Source organism: Brienomyrus brachyistius, chromosome 19 (genome assembly GCF_023856365.1).
Source record: "Brienomyrus brachyistius isolate T26 chromosome 19, BBRACH_0.4, whole genome shotgun sequence".
Taxonomy (NCBI): Eukaryota; Metazoa; Chordata; class Actinopteri; order Osteoglossiformes; family Mormyridae; genus Brienomyrus; species Brienomyrus brachyistius.
Genome location: NC_064551.1, coordinates 1367496 through 1383780, shown reverse-complemented (window position 1 = coordinate 1383780; position 16285 = coordinate 1367496). Strand labels below are relative to the sequence as shown.

Here is a 16285-nt window from a genome sequence, read left to right as displayed (position 1 = left end):
GACGCACAGATGTCCCTCTACAGCTGTAGGGTCAGTGTGACGCACAGATGTCCCTCTACAGCTGTAGGGTCAGTGTGACGCACAGATGTCCCTCTACAGCTGTAGGGTCAGTGTGACGCACAGATGTTCCTCTACAGCTGTAGGGTCAGTGTGACGCACAGATGTTCCTCTACAGCTGTGGTGTCAGTGTGACGCACAGATGTCCCTCTACAGCTGTAGGGTCAGTGTGACGCACAGATGTTCCTCTACAGTCTTGGTGTCAGTGTGACGCACAGATGTCTCTCTACAGCTGTAGGGTCAGTGTGACGCACAGATGTCCCTCTACAGCTGTAGGGTCAGTGTGATGTACAGATGTCCCTCTACAGCTGTAGGGTCAGTGTGATGCACAGATGTCCCTCTACAGCTGTAGGGTCAGTGTGACGCACAGATGTCCCTCTACAGCTGTAGGGTCAGTGTGACGCACAGATGTCCCTCTACAGCTGTAGGGTCAGTGTGACGCACAGATGTCCCTCTACAGCCTTGGTGTCAGTGTGACACAGTCTTCTCCAGCTACAGTGTCAGTGTGACAGTCTTCTCTGGCTGTGGTGTCAGTGTGACACAGTCTTCTCCGGCTGTGGTGTGATGATGTGGCAGTACCTCACAGACACAGAGAGTCTGCTGCAGCTGCTCCTCCTGATCCTCATGTCCTGGCCCTGTACTCGAAGGCATCCTAGCCTCCAAGTCATGCAGTAGTTTTGCTATCCAGCCACAACTCTCCTGCCACTGAGACCAAGCCTGAGGGAAGCACAGACAAATAAGCACAGACGGTGTGAGCACAAACAGCTTGAACACAGACAGCATAAGAACAAAGAGTATGACACAGACAACGCCAGCACGGACAGCGTGAGCACAGACAATACTTGGACATACAGTGTGAGCATAGACAGCATGAGCACAGTCAGCATGAGCACAGATACTGTAAGCACAGACAGTGTGAGCACAGATGACATGAGCACAGACGGTGTGAGCACAGACAGTGTGATCACAGACGTCGTGAGCACAGACGGTGTGAGCACAGATGGTGTGATCACAGACGGTGTGATCACAGACAGCGTGAGCACAGAAGGTGTGAGCACAGTTTACTAAACAAGCATATTAAATGGGTGAGGCTATTGTGGGCAAGTGGCAATTAAATTTGTGTAAACAGAGGTGTAAATATTGTACACATGTAAAACTGGATATAGACTAATGATGCAATGACAAATGACTAATAATTAATACTCTTATAAGAATGAACATATAGCTCTTTGGAAGTCATTTTCCCTGAATGTGTCATAGCTTTGTACTGGGGAGGGACTGTGTGAATAATAAATGTAATCAAAATCACAAAGTTCACTGAGCAATAACTAAGCTGCCAAGACAAAACAAGTAAAATAAAACTGTATATAACCCAAATGCAAGGAATATTTTTTAAAAAATGTAGAAAATGATAAAATATCAGATCATTTTTCATCGCTAAAAAAAATGAACAGCAAACTGGTACTCGAACGATTGCAGACTAAGGAAACCCAGGCCCTTTGTACCTGCAAGCCGTCCTGCAACCGTACTCCCTGCTGTACTGCCCTCTGCTGGAGAGTGCGAGCATCCTGCTCCAGCGCCGCCTGCGCTTCTGCCTGCGCTTCCGTCTGCGCTCCCGCCTGTGTCTGCAGCCCGGTCGCTGACAGCCGCTGCGAGAGTCGCTGCACCATCGCCAAGTGGCTCGCCAACTTCTGGAAGAATGTCTGCCCCCCACCATCGGACCCAAAAGGCAGGCCGAGGGTCACTTACTTCATACTTAGAGAAAGAGACTAATAGCTGTGGGTCTGAACTTCACATGACATCAGAATAATACTGCTCATTTTCCCGGATGGACATTCACTGCACGCATTAAAATGACGTCAATTCAGGCAAAGCTGTTCATTTTATTATTAGTTATTATTAGTTATTATCACACCACAAATCACAGCTGATGAGGTCATGTGTCACATGACTTCGTTAGACAGGGCACCTTGTGGCTGCTTAAAAGACCCTGCAGTTCATCCTGACTGCGCAGCTGCACATGCTGACTGCGGGTCAGTCTCTCCCAACCCAGTTCCACCAAGCTGGCCAGTCCATGGAGTCTCTGCTCATACTGCAGCTGCTGGTCCAGCTGCTCCTGCAGCGCCCCCTGCTGGCTTTGCAGGGAGGTACAGGCGGTGTTCAGCAAGTCCTGCCGAGAAACAGAAGCCAATAATCGCAGATACATACAGCTGATATTCATTAAAACAATTTTTGTCCCTACACAGGAAATAAAACTGGCCACTGAAACACAGGCATACAGCACTGTGCTTTGTATATATTCTGGTATTTAATTAGGTTTCCTGCTGAGGGACTTTTGCACAGTGATACATACACAGTACAGCCTGGGAGTCATTCATCAGCACAGAGTGCAGCGTTCGCACAGCAGTCACTGTACCTCCAACTGGATGGCCTCCCGTCTCAGGATGGCTGGCATGCTCCAGGTCACAGGCTTCCCCGCATTTCCAGACGCCAAGACATCCTACAGGAGCAGGTCACAACAAAGGTTGGCATTGCTCCATGCACAGCAGTAGACACTGAAACGGCTGTGCTGCAGTTTGGTCTGCATAGTCTGCCGAGAACCTCTAAGAAATGTGTCAATTCAGTAATTAATGCGGCTAAGTGGGGCAGGCCTCATCTATGTCCATACATGCTATTCAGAGCCGATTTAGTCTTTATACAGACATGCATGTCTTAAATAAACAATAGTAAAGCAAGGCATGCCTGTCACTGTTTGAGAGGAGTGTTCGTAAGATTCTTTGCTACTTAAGGAAAGTCAGATACACCACTGGCTGTGATATATCCATGGATCAGTGAGCCCTGACTGTTATATATCCATGGATCATTGAGCCCTGGCTGTGATATATCTATGGATCAGTGAGCCCTGGCTGTGATATATCTATGGATCAGTGAGCCCTGGCTGTGATATATCCATGGATCAGTGAGCCCTGGCTGTGATATATCCATGGATCAGTGAGCCCTGGCTGTAATATATCTATGGATCAGTGAGCCCTGGCTGTGATATATCCATGGGACAGTGACCACTGGGCTGTTATATCCATGGATCAGTGATCACATGAGGTTTGAGCTCCTCCTGACTGACCTGCCATGTGCTTCCAGTCCCATCCAGGGCGGCCAGTGTAGCCTCCAGCTGCCCATGGACCTGAGGCCTTCGCTCCTGAGCTGTTGCATCCCCTTCAGCCCCAGTATTAGACCTGAAGAGAGGAATGTCCACAGACAGCCCATCCAGTTCACCTGCCTCCCATTCCCGACACACAGCTCAAAAAGCAGCTTCCCAAGCGCTGCCAAGATTTGGTCACCAGTTAGGATGATGTCTAAAGAAAATGGCTTCAAGATCAAAGCAGCGTACATGTGGAGAGGGACAGCACGTGCAGGTTTTGGGTTAGCAGCTAAAATTTTGGTTGTTGAACATTTACAAGATCCAGTATAAAATTGTGACATTTCTTTTGATAAATAATTCTGTCTGTACTCTAATGCAATATTACTGAATGCCAGTGATATGTTCTTCTGTTGCTTCTATTTAGCAGTTAATAAAGGGAAGTCCAACAATCAGAGCCTAAATGCTTTATCTGACTGGGGAGCCTTACCTGGTCAGCAGTTGAGCCTTGTGCTCCTGTGTGGCTCTCTGCAGCCACCCCTGGCTGCTGTAATGTTGTAACGCCACAGCCAGATCTCTCTGCTCTTTCAATTCAAGCTGGAGCTCCTGCAGAGGCAGATCATAACATCCTGAAACACTTAAAAAAATGAGGAAAAATACAACAGATCCCAGAAGCTACAGGCACAAGGCAGGGAACCACCTTGGACGCGACACCAACCCTTTCCTGGGCTCACACACTGTACCATTCACACCTATACTGGCAATTTGGTAACCCAATGTGCCGCCCAACTAGGGTTGTTTCCTGCCTGCGCCCGATGCTCCCAGATAGGCTCCGGGCGACCCCAGTGGGGATTAAGCGGTTACGATAATGGATGGGTGGATGGATGGATGGAAATTAATAACAGTGTGCTTTTGGATTGTAGAGGGAAAACCGGAGCACCTGCAAGAAAGCTCACGACGACATGGAGAGAACATGCAAACTCCACACACTGAGCGAGGGCGGAGACTCGAACCCTCGTCTATTAGGTTGTACAGCAACTGCACAGACCACTGTGCCATCCACGAACCCAATCATTTTATTAAAATAAACTATTAAACAAGACTTGACTTAAGCAGTCTCTTCTTGAAAATATTGTCCCTTCAAAGTAAATAACTTGTCATGAAAACCAAAGTACTGTAGTGCAGAGTGGACAGCGGGGATTTGTGATGTTAAGAGTTCATTGATATGCTCCACCAAAGTCTCAGGGTTATAGCCACTGATCTTACCTTCTCCTGCTGGATGGATTGAATCTTCAGAGTGGTCAGGAGCTCTGGATTGCTGACAGTGTGCTCCAGCCCTCCCTCTTGGACTAATACTCCACACTGCAAGTCACTCTGCAGCAATATTGGGGGTCAATCTGTTAGTATTAGCCTGAGCCTGGCCCAAGTGGTCACACCAGCTATGAAGTCTTCCTGACTAGATCTGGTTCTTAGTTTAGAAGTTTAGACTGTGAATCCCCAGTTCAACAAGAATTAACATGCATCAGTTGCTACATTTTCAGGATGGATATTTAGATTGTCCCCAAAGGCCTTAAACTGGACTTTAAATTAAGGGGTCCGCTAAATATGTGAATGTGTGTGCAGGTTTGTGAGTATGAGTAAATCGCTGTACCTGAATCTGGCACGAATGTTCTGACAGCTGCAATAATGGGAGCAAGCTGCTCTTGAGTTGGTCTAAGGCTGACAGGAGCGTAACTATCCATCTACGTGTTTCAGCAAGATCCTGTGGACTCAGGCTATACAAACTGGATACATTTTTCTCCATTTCCTCACATGCTCCCTGCACATACAAAGAGAACCGACATTATCAGTGACCTGATAGGCTGACTGCCACCAAGTGGGGCAAAAGATCTCTCCATAGTGCTGACCACTGACATCTCCTATGCTTACCTGACAGGTGAGTAGCTGCTCCTCTATGCCACCTGGCATTGGTGCCCCTGGAAGCATATCACTGAGACTCCCATGTGCACTTTCCAACCAAGCTCTAACCTGAGTGGTTAGGTCACATAAAGGCTGGAGGCCCTGCTCAACCCAGGGGCCACCAGAAACTGGCACATGCATGGGGGGCACTGCCAATGGCTCTAGGGGAATACCCACACTCTGCTGCCCAAGTGGCACAGTTTGAAAAGGCACAGACGCATCCTTGTGGGGAACTGACACAGTCTCCTTTGGTTCTGATATAGTCTCTTTGGTAGCGAACTCATCCCTCTTGACAAGTGTCAGGGTGTGATGCGTTACTGACATAGTCTTTGCAGGACTTGACACATCCCCTTGGGGACCTGACACAGTCTCCTGTGTTATTGATGTAGTCTCTTTGGTAACTGACACAATATCCTGTGTTGCTGATGGAGTGTCTTTGGTAGCTGGCACATCCCTGTTGGGAAGTGACACAGTGTCACGCGTTACTGATATATTGTCTACTGGAGCTGACAAATCCTTCTGGGCAACTGACATGGTGTCCTGTGTTACAGATGTAGACTCATTGGGAGCTGACACATCCCTCTTTGGAACTGATGCTGTATCCTGTGTTACTGGTGTAGTCTCTTTGGTAGCTGACACATCCCTCTTGGGAACTGACAATGTCTCCTCTGTTACTGAAACAGTCTCTTTAGGAGTTGACACATCCCTCTTGGCAGTTGACAGAGCATCATGTGTTATTGATATACTTTCTGTAGGCGCTAACACATCATTCTGGCGAACTGACACAGTCTCCTGTGTTATTGATGTAGTCTTTGTAGGAGCTGACACATCCCTCTTGGGAACTGACACTGTGTCCCGTATCACTGGTGTAGTCTCTTTGCGAGATGACACATCCTTTTGTGGAACTGACAACATTTCTTGGGGTGCACGTACAGTCTCGTTGGGAGCTGGGATGGTCTCCTGTGTTACTGATATAGTCTCTTTGGTAGCTGACATATCCATCATGGGAAATGACATTCTCTCCTCTGTTACAGATATAGTCTCTTTACTAGTTGACATATCCCTCTTGGCAACTGAGAGAGCATCATGCATTACTGACATAGGTTCTGTAGGAGCTGACACATCCTTCTGGTGAATTAACACAGTCTCCTGTGTCACTGATGTAGTCTCTTTGGGAGCTGACACATCCCTCTTGGGAACTGAAACAGTCTCCTGTATTGCTGAAATAGTCTCTTTGGGAGCTGACACATCCCTCTTGGGAACTGACACAGTCTCCTGTGTTACTGATATAGTTTCTTTGGTAGCTTTCACATCCCTCTTGGGAACTGAAACTGTCTCCAGTGTTTCTAATATAGTCTCTGTAGGAGTTGGCACGTCCTCCTGGGGAATTGACAATGTGTCTTGTGGTGCAGATACAGTCACTTTGCGAGCTGACACATCCCTCTTGGGAACTGACACCTTCTCCTGTGTTGCTGATACAGTCTCTTTGGGAGATGACACATCCCTCTTGGGAACTGACACAGTCTCCAGTGTTTCTGAAATAGTCTTTGCAGGAGTTGACACATCCTTCTGGAGAACTGACATGGTGTCCAGTGCTACTGATATAGACTTTGCAGGAGCTGACACATCCTTCTCGGGAAGAGACAACATTTCTTGTGGTGCAGATACAGTCTCTTTGGGAGCTGACACATCCCTCTTGGGAACTGACACAGTCTCCTGTGTAACTGATATAGTCTCTTTGGTAGCTGTCACATCCCTCTTGGGAACTGACACTGTCTCCAGTGTTTCTGATATAGTCTCTGCAGGAGTTGACACGTCCTCCTGGGGAATTGACAACGTGTCGTGTGGTGCAGATATAGACTTTGCAGGAGCTGACACATCCTTCTCGGGAAGAGACAACATTTCTTGTGGTGCAGATACAGTCTCTTTGGGAGCTGACACATCCCTCTTGGGAATGGACACAGTGTCCCGTGTCACTGATATAGTCTCTTTGCGAGCTGACACATCTTTTTGTGGAACTGACAACATTTCTTGTGGTGCAGATACAGTCTCTTTGGGAGCTGACACATCCCTCTTGGGAATTGACACAGTCTCCTGTGTTACTGATGTAGTCTCTTTGGTAGCTGTCACATCCCTCTTGGGAACTGACACTGTCTCCAGTGTTTCTGATATAGTCTCTGCAGGAGTTGACACGTCCTCCTGGGGAATTGACAACGTGTCGTGTGGTGCAGATATAGACTTTGCAGGAGCTGACACATCCTTCTCGGGAAGAGACAACATTTCTTGTGGTGCAGATACAGTCTCTTTGGGAGCTGACACATCCCTCTTGGGAATGGACACAGTGTCCCGTGTCACTGATATAGTCTCTTTGCGAGCTGACACATCTTTTTGTGGAACTGACAACATTTCTTGTGGTGCAGATACAGTCTCTTTGGGAGCTGACACATCCCTCTTGGGAATTGACACAGTCTCCTGTGTTACTGATGTAGTCTCTTTGGTAGCTGTCACATCCCTCTTGGGAACTGACACTGTCTCCAGTGTTTCTGATATAGTCTCTGCAGGAGGTGACACATCCTTCTGGAGAACTGACATGGTGTCCAGTGCTACTGATATAGATTTTGCAGGAGCTGACACATCCTTCTGGGGAACTGACAACATTTCTTGTGGTGCAGATACAGTCTCTTTGGGAGCTGACACATCCCTCTTGGGAATGGACACAGTGTCCCGTGTCACTGATATAGTCTCTTTGCGAGCTGACACATCTTTTTGTGGAACTGACAACATTTCTTGTGGTGCAGATACAGTCTCTTTGGGAGCTGACACATCCCTCTTGGGAATTGACACAGTCTCCTGTGTTACTGATGTAGTCTCTTTGGTAGCTGTCACATCCCTCTTGGGAACTGACACTGTCTCCAGTGTTTCTGATATAGTCTCTGCAGGAGGTGACACATCCTTCTGGAGAACTGACATGGTGTCCAGTGCTACTGATATAGATTTTGCAGGAGCTGACACATCCTTCTGGGGAACTGACAACATTTCTTGTGGTGCAGATACAGTATCTTTGGGAGCTGACACATCCCTCTTGGGAATTGACACAGTCTCCTGTGTTACTGATACAGTCTCTTTGGGAGCTGACACATCCCTCTTGGGAACTGACACTGTCTCCAGTGTTTCTGATATAGACTTTGCAGGAGCTGACACATCCTTCTGGGGAATTGACAACGTGTCTTGTGCTGCAGATGCTGTCTCTTTGGGAGCTGACACATCCCTCTTGGGAGCTGACACAGTCTCCAGTGTTTCTAATATAGTCTCTGTAGGAGTTGACACGTCCTCCTGGGGAATTGACAACGTGTCTTGTGGTGCAGATATAGACTTTGCAAGAGCTGACACATCCTTCTCGGGAATGGATACTGTGTCCCGTGTCACTGATGTAGTCTCTTTGCGAGCTGACACATCTTTTTGTGGAACTGACAACATTTCTTGTGGTGCAGATACAGTCTCTTTGGGAGCTGACACATCCCTCTTGGGAATGGATACTGTGTCCCGTGTCACTGATGTAGTCTCTTTGCGAGCTGACACATTTTTTTGTGGAACTGACAACATTTCTTGTGGTGCAGATACAGTCTCTTTGGGAGCTGACACATCCCTCTTGGGAACTGACACTGTCTCCAGTGTTTCTAATATAGTCTCTGTAGGAGTTGACACATCCTTCTGGAGAATTGACATGGTGTCCAGTGCTACTGATATAGACTTTGCAGAAGCTGACACATCCTTCTCGGGCAGAGACAACATTTCTTGTGGTGCAGATACAGTCTCTTTGGGAGCTGACACATCACTCTTGGGAATGGACACTGTGTCCTGTGTCACTGATTTAGTCTCTTTGCGAGCTGACACATCTTTTTGTGGAACTGACAACATTTCTTGTGGTGCAGATACAGTCTCTTTGGGAGCTGACACATCCCACTTGGGAATGGATACTGTGTCCTGTGTCACTGATGTAGTCTCTTTGCAAGCTGACACATCTTTTTGAGGAACTGACAACATTTCTTGTGGTGCAGATACAGTCTCTTTGGGAGCTGACACATCCCTCTTGGGAATGGACACAGTGTCCCGTGTCACTGATATAGTCTCTTTGCGAGCTGACACATCTTTTTGTGGAACTGACAACATTTCTTGTGGTGCAGATACAGTCTCTTTGGGAGCTGACACATCCCTCTTGGGAATTGACACAGTCTCCTGTGTTACTGATGTAGTCTCTTTGGTAGCTGTCACATCCCTCTTGGGAACTGACACTGTCTCCAGTGTTTCTGATATAGTCTCTGTAGGAGTTGACACGTCCTTCTGGAGAACTGACATGGTTTCCAGTGCTACTGATATAGACTTTGCAGGAGCTGACACATCCTTCTGGGGAACTGACAACATTTCTTGTGATGAAGATACAGTCTCTTTGGGAGCTGACACATCCCTCTTGGGAACTGACACTCTCTCCAGTGTTTCTGATATAGTCTCTGCAGGAGTTGACACGTCCTTCGGGAGAACTGACACTGTCTCCAATGTTTCTGATATAGACTTTGCAGGAGCTGACACATCCTTCTGGGGAACTGACAAAATTTCTTCTGGTGAAGATACAGTTTCTTTGGTAGCTGTCACATCCCTCTTGTGAACTGACACTGTCTCCAGTGTTTCTGATATAGTCTCTGCAGGAGGTGACACATCCTTCTGGAGAACTGACATGGTGTCCAGTGCTACTGATATAGACTTTGCAGGAGCTGATACATCCTTCTGGGGAATTGACAACGTGTCTTGTGCTGCAGATGCTGTCTCTTTGGGAGCTGACACATCCCTCTTGGGAGCTGACACAGTCTCCTGTGTTACTGATATAGTTTCTTTGGTAGCTTTCACATCCCTCTTGGGAACTGACACAGTCTCCAGTGTTTCTAACATAGTCTCTGTAGGAGTTGATACGTCCTCCTGGGGAATTGACAACGTGTCTTGTGGTGCAGATATAGACTTTGCAAGAGCTGACACATCCTTCTCGGGAATGGATACTGTGTCCCGTGTCACTGATGTAGTCTCTTTGTGAGCTGACACATCTTTTTGTGGAATTGACAACATTTCTTGTGGTGCAGATACAGTCTCTTTGGGAGCTGACACATCCTTCTGGAGAACTGACATGGTGTCCAGTGCTACTGATATAGACTTTGCAGGAGCTGACACATCCTTCTGGGGAATTGACAACGTATCTTGTGCTGCAGATGCTGTCTCTTTGGGAGCTGACACATCCCTCTTGGGAGCTGACACAGTCTCCTGTGTTACTGATATAGTTTCTTTGGTAGCTTTCACATCCCTCTTGGGAATTGACACAGTCTCCTGTGTTACTGATATAGTTTCTTTGGTAGCTTTCACATCCCTCTTGGGAGCTGACACAGTCTCCTGTGTTACTGATATAGTTTCTTTGGTAGCTGACACATCCCTCTTGGGAACTGACACTGTCTCCAGTGTTTCTGATATAGTCTCTGCAGGAGTTGACACGTCCTTCTGAAGAACTGACATGGTGTCCAGTGCTACTGATATAGTCTCTGTAGGATCTGACACATCCTTCTGGGGAACTGACAACATTTCTTGTGGTGCAGATACAGTCTCTTTGGGAGCTGACACATCCCTCTTGGGAATGGACACTGTGTCCTGTGTCACTGATGTAGTCTCTTTGCGAGCTGACACATCTTTTTGTGGAACTGACAAAATTTCTTCTGGTGAAGATACAGTCTCTTTGGGAGCTGACACATCCCTCTTGGGAATTGACACGGTCTCCTGTGTTACTGATATAGTTTCTTTGGTAGCTGTCACATCCCTCTTGGGAACTGACACTGTCTCCTGTGTTTCTGATATAGTCTCTGCAAGAGGTGACACATCCTTCTGGAGAACTGACATGGTGTCCGGTGCTACTGATATAGACTTTGCAGTAGCTGACACATCCTTCTGGGGAATTGACAGCGTGTCTTGTGGTGAAGATACAGTCTCTTTGGTAGCTTTCACATGCCTCTTGGGAATTGACACGGTCTCCTGTGTTACTGATATAGTTTCTTTGGTAGCTGTCACATCCCTCTTGGGAACTGACACTGTCTCCAGTGTTTCTGATATAGTCTTTGCAGGAGTTGACATGTCCTTCTGGAGAACTGACATGGTGTCCAGTGCTACTGATATAGTCTCTGTAAGATCTGACACATCCTTCTCGTGAATTGACACAGTCTCCCGTGTCACTGATGCACTCGCTTTAGGAGCTGAAACATCCATCTTGAGAACTGAAACCGTCTCCTGTATTGCTGATAAAGTCTTTTTGGGAGTTGACACATCCCTCTTGGGAACTGACATGGTCTCCTGTGTTACTAATATAGTCTCTTTGGTAGCTGTCACATCCTTGTTGGGAACTGACATTTTCTCCTCTGTTACAGATATAGTTTTTTTACTAGTTGACATATCCCTCTTGGCAACTGACAGAGCATCATGTGTTACTGATATAGTTTCTGCAGTTGCTGCCACATCCTTCTTGTGAACTGACACAGTCTCCTGTGTAAATGATGTGTCAGCTCTCAAAGGGACCGCATCTGTCTGGCAAACTGACACAGTCTCCTGTGTTACTGGCGTAGTCTCTTTGGGGGCCGACTCATTCATATCGGGAACTGACACTGTCTCCTGTGTTACTGATTTATACTCTGCAGAAGCTAAATCATCCTTCTGGGGTACTGACAACATGTCTTTTGCTGCAGACACAGTCTCTTTGGGAGCTGACACATCCCTCGTGGGAACTGATGCTGTGTCCCGTGTCACTGATGTAGTCTCTTTGGGAGCTGGCACATCCCTCTTTGGAACTGACACAGTCTCCAGTATTACTGATAAAGTCTCTTCAGAAATTGACACAACACAAAGTGGAACTGACGCAGTGTCATTTGTTACTGATGTAGTCTTTGCAGGAGCTGACACATCCCTTTGGGGAACTGATACAGTGTGCTGTCTTACTGATTTAGTCTCTTCAGGCAGAGATAGATTCCTCTTGTAAAGCAGTGATAAAGCCTCTTGAGATACAGACACATTCTCCCGTGGAATGGTTGCACTCAGTTGTGAATCATAGTCAGTTTCCAGTGATGCTGACACTGACAATGGGGGACCAAAAACATCTCCCATGACCTCAGCCTGATGGTCATCCTTCAGTATCTCTGAACTGGGAGTGCTGCTTCTGAACATATACTTGTCATGTGGGTCAAAGATCTGCTTTATTATTGGCTCTGGAAACCTGTCCTCCTCTTTCCAAGCAATTGCACTCTGTCCCAATGGCCCAGGTACAGCGTGAGGAGGAGCACAAAGATGAAGAGAGGAGGGAGGAGGGATGTGATATTAATACACATATATACATAATATCCATCCACTCAGTTTTCTTTTCCACAGTAACTGACAAGCAAAGTTCTTAATATGTAATACATATATTAACTATCAGCAATATATGATTAAAGCGACCACGTACTACATAAGCAGTTATGAAAGGCTGATGGTTAATAATAATAATAATAATAATAATAATAATAATAATAATAATAAAAGCTACTGGAAATATAAACAGTTTACTTAGAGCACTGCGTGCTTAGCCTCACGCAGAAAGAGCTTTACCTTGGTGGTAGGAATTAGATGGGGTTCAGGAGTCTCCAGGACCCCAACGTTAAGGCCATCTCCAAAGTCAACTCCACCGCAAGCTGCTCCTACAACCAAGTCCCCATGCTGGGCCCCACCTCCCCCTGCAGCTCCCATGGTACCCTCTGCAGGGAAGGCAGGCTCTTCAGCTGTGTCATCGGGGCCCTAACCAATGGGCAGCAGAGGAGAGAAAAACAAGCCCATCACTTTCGCTCCCAGGTCATTTTCAGGGCCTTCACATTAACTGCAGACCCCATCAGCAAAGATGTCGACTACGAGGCGATGATCACTGAACTGAGAACCAAAGGTTCCAGGGTGTGGTCCACAGTTGTTATGGCCTTACGTATTTTATTCAGCCAGTCTGTCTTAAGAGTGCTATACTTGGGTGTGAAAAGCACAGTAATAGACTTCAACAAAAACAACTGAACCGTGTAGGAACAATGGACAATGGAAGAATTTGCATATTACCCACATTTTATGACTCTATAAGGCAACTTGCCGCAGGCTCCTGCCTTTCGAGGGCAGTAAGACATGGTCTCCTGAACTAACAATGTTAATGACTAAAACCCATTCGATTAAAGTGACGTGCAAGCCGTGGAGAGTAGCGAGAAGTGCCCCACAAAAGAAAAGGAAAAAACCACAATGAGTGAAAGAGTAAAATACGGCAGAAGGAAGATAGGAAAGAGAAATGAATAAGAGAAGAGCTTAAGTAAGGAGAAAGGGGACAAGATCATGTTCTGGACCCAAGAAAAAGAGGGATGTGGACAAATAAAATGAGCAGGAATCCAGGCAGAAAACCAAGAAGAAGAGGGAATAAGAGATGGAGTTTCTGCACGGCAAAGTTAGAAGATGCTGTGGCAATAAGGAGAGAATAGAGCTGCTGCCTTTACCTCAGACACACTCCCTATGAGCGTGTCAGAGGAAGACGAGTGGGTGCTGCCCTCCTCTTCCTCCTCAGATAGAGATGTCTCCCACACCTTCCCCTTCACAGGCAAAGGGACAAAGGGAGATGAGCCTCATTGCCAAGATGGTCAGCAAGGCACCCAGCACATGTTCAGTATACTGGTAAAGCCTGTGGAATGCTAACCCACCTCAACAGCACAAATTATCCCTCTGGGGTCGACGGCATCGTCGGCGATGCTGCGTATCTTTCTCATGTATTTCAGTTCGTAACTCGCTGAAATCTTATTGTAGAAACATGAAAAAAACGCTGACTAAATCCGTAACCTGTCTTTTCAAAACGTCCATTGTTGGAAGTATTTTTAAAATTATTGGAAGTTTTTAAAATTAAGTTAAATCGGCAAAAGATTAAACCTTGTCACCTTTCTTTGTTCTACCTGCATCGGGGGCGTGTAGTACCGCCCTCACCTGAAGATCGCTATTCGCATTCTAAATAGCCGCATTTCCGCGTATTCAAATTGCATTTGCATGGTAATTAGATGAACAATGCAGTGGTGAAACGCGATTCAGATACATCATTCAGATACATATTCAATGGAAGGAGCCAGAAATAGTAACATGAGTTTGCTTTTTCTTATTTATTTATCCAACTGAATGTTGTAACTACACCATTTAGTCACCTTCATGTAGCCAAAACTTTGGTGATCAGACATCTGGGATCAAAACAAAATTCCACCATTGCCTACTATGTACTTTTATAATGTTTCTGCTAGTGTTCCAAACTGCATTTTGCAAAGTCTATACTTTGATGTCGAATTACAAACTTCACATAAATCTGATATATGTGAATAGAAGGTTAAGATGAGTTTAATGCCAAAACAAATATATAAGAAATAATTTGTCTGCCATGAATTAAGCTTATGATATTGAAAGAAATGTGTGTTCATGCCCCAGTCAGTGAAAGTGTGTTCAACTCCTAGACCCCAGAGGTTTATACTATGGTGCTAAATGATATAGAGAAAAGCACTCAGTCAACTGACAAAGAGCATTAAAGGAGCAACCAAAGCACCACCGACAACAGCCTGCAGCTTCCTCATTCTGCTCGGGCGCAGTAGATTATATGTTTATCATACCCTAGACACGCCCCACAGTTAATCTGCCGCAGAGGCTCATTCCTCAGTGGTCACTGTATGGTCTGCGTTTGCAGAGAACAGACACCTTCCAGTCTCAGACCTTTATTGTCGCAATCTGGGTAACAGTCTCCTGCTCCAGGTCTTGTATAGGTGGCAGAAGGTCCTGAGCTCTCTGGAAGACATCCAGGGCCTCCTCTGCTTCCCTGGGCAGGCCCAGGCTGGGTTTACAGTTTTGGATCTCAGTTATTGTCCTTTTCATTGCCTGGATGTTGTCCAGAATCACCTGAAAGGAATACTAGAGTAATTACACAGTACACACTTATGCAAGAATGCCGGCAAAGGCATGCGCACGTAAACACCTGCTAAAAAGCCATTTATCAGAGACGAAATGCCAACCTGGAGTGAGAAAAGCCAGCTCACCTGCCAGTCTCGCAGGTGCTCTTCTGGAGACGCCGATTCCGAGTCCAGCGATGACAGTATGGCCCTGATTTTCGTTACATTTTTTTCCATAAACTTCACTTCTGCTTCAATGGCATCCACTCCCTATAGGCAAATGTCACATAACACATTCCCAAAATGACTAACACACTTTTCAATTAATTAAGCAATAAAATATAATAATAAAAAGAGCCCTGGATCTAGTCAAGGCTTTAGCAGAAATTTCAGTCCAAATTGTAGCTTTCACGCTGAAACCAGAGTAGAAGAGCTTACTGCAGCGGTGTTCTGGAGCTGGGTCAGCGGACCCACAATGCTTTGCTGCATGGAGGCAACATGCTCGTCAGCCTGGTTCAGTCGCTGCTCTAGGGCCATAGTGTTGCACACAGTGGAGATCTCTTTTAGAAACGGCGTAAATGCCTGCAAGGTCGCCCTCATCTGCTCCGAGTCTTCCAGAAGCACCTGCCGGTTCGGACACGGAGGTGTTTAGCCCATCTCTACCTTAAGATTTCCGCTGCGTGTGCCGAGGCTCAGTGAGAGACACACTTGTGGTCCCACCCACCAAATGAAAATCAACATCCATGATGACCCACATGCACCATAACTACGCATAACACTTTAATGAAGACATTTCAGGCCACGTTGCAGATATGCAACACAAAAAACTCTGGCTTTTGCCCCATTTGGAGAGCAGGACACAGACCTGGAGAGCATGAACGTGGCTGCTGAGGCTTCTGGCAGAGGTGTAGCTGCAGGGGGTATTCAGCCAGCCTTTGGCCTCCCTCAACCAGGAGTTGGAGCTGGCCATGATCTCCTCATACTCCTGTAGGCAAGCCGGAATCTGCAGGCCAGAGGAAAGGAGAGTCTTGTAGCACCAGCTCACATGCAGTGGTGGAAAGTAACCAAGTACAATGACTGGAAATGGCAGGTGATCCTCGGCTGTTTGCGATCAGGCTGACTTACTGGTGAATTGTGAATATTA

The 16285-nt window shown here is 46.6% G+C and overlaps 1 protein-coding gene across 16 annotated transcripts in view; it reads right to left on the bottom strand.

The window, feature by feature from the left end:
- The window catches only part of LOC125714415 (nesprin-2), a 66623-nt gene that overhangs the window by 33433 nt on the left and 16905 nt on the right, over nt 1-16285 (bottom strand). For 5 of the 16 annotated variants that reach the window (XM_048984996.1, XM_048984997.1, XM_048984998.1 and 2 more), the window contains 16 exons: nt 16007-16144; nt 15580-15765; nt 15289-15411; nt 14969-15151; nt 13927-14019; nt 13726-13818; nt 12815-13000; nt 5123-12472; nt 4845-5012; nt 4460-4567; nt 3684-3799; nt 3179-3290; nt 2474-2557; nt 2027-2227; nt 1563-1760; nt 637-774 (listed from right to left, as the gene is read on the bottom strand). In XM_048984996.1, coding sequence (XP_048840953.1) covers nt 637-774; nt 1563-1760; nt 2027-2227; nt 2474-2557; nt 3179-3290; nt 3684-3799; nt 4460-4567; nt 4845-5012; nt 5123-12472; nt 12815-13000; nt 13726-13818; nt 13927-14019; nt 14969-15151; nt 15289-15411; nt 15580-15765; nt 16007-16144 — 9477 coding nt within the window. The remainder of the gene's footprint in view (nt 1-636; nt 775-1562; nt 1761-2026; nt 2228-2473; nt 2558-3178; nt 3291-3683; nt 3800-4459; nt 4568-4844; nt 5013-5122; nt 12473-12814; nt 13001-13725; nt 13819-13926; nt 14020-14968; nt 15152-15288; nt 15412-15579; nt 15766-16006; nt 16145-16285) is intronic. The other 11 variants (XM_048985006.1, XM_048985009.1, XM_048985011.1 and 8 more) reach the window with 11 other exon arrangements.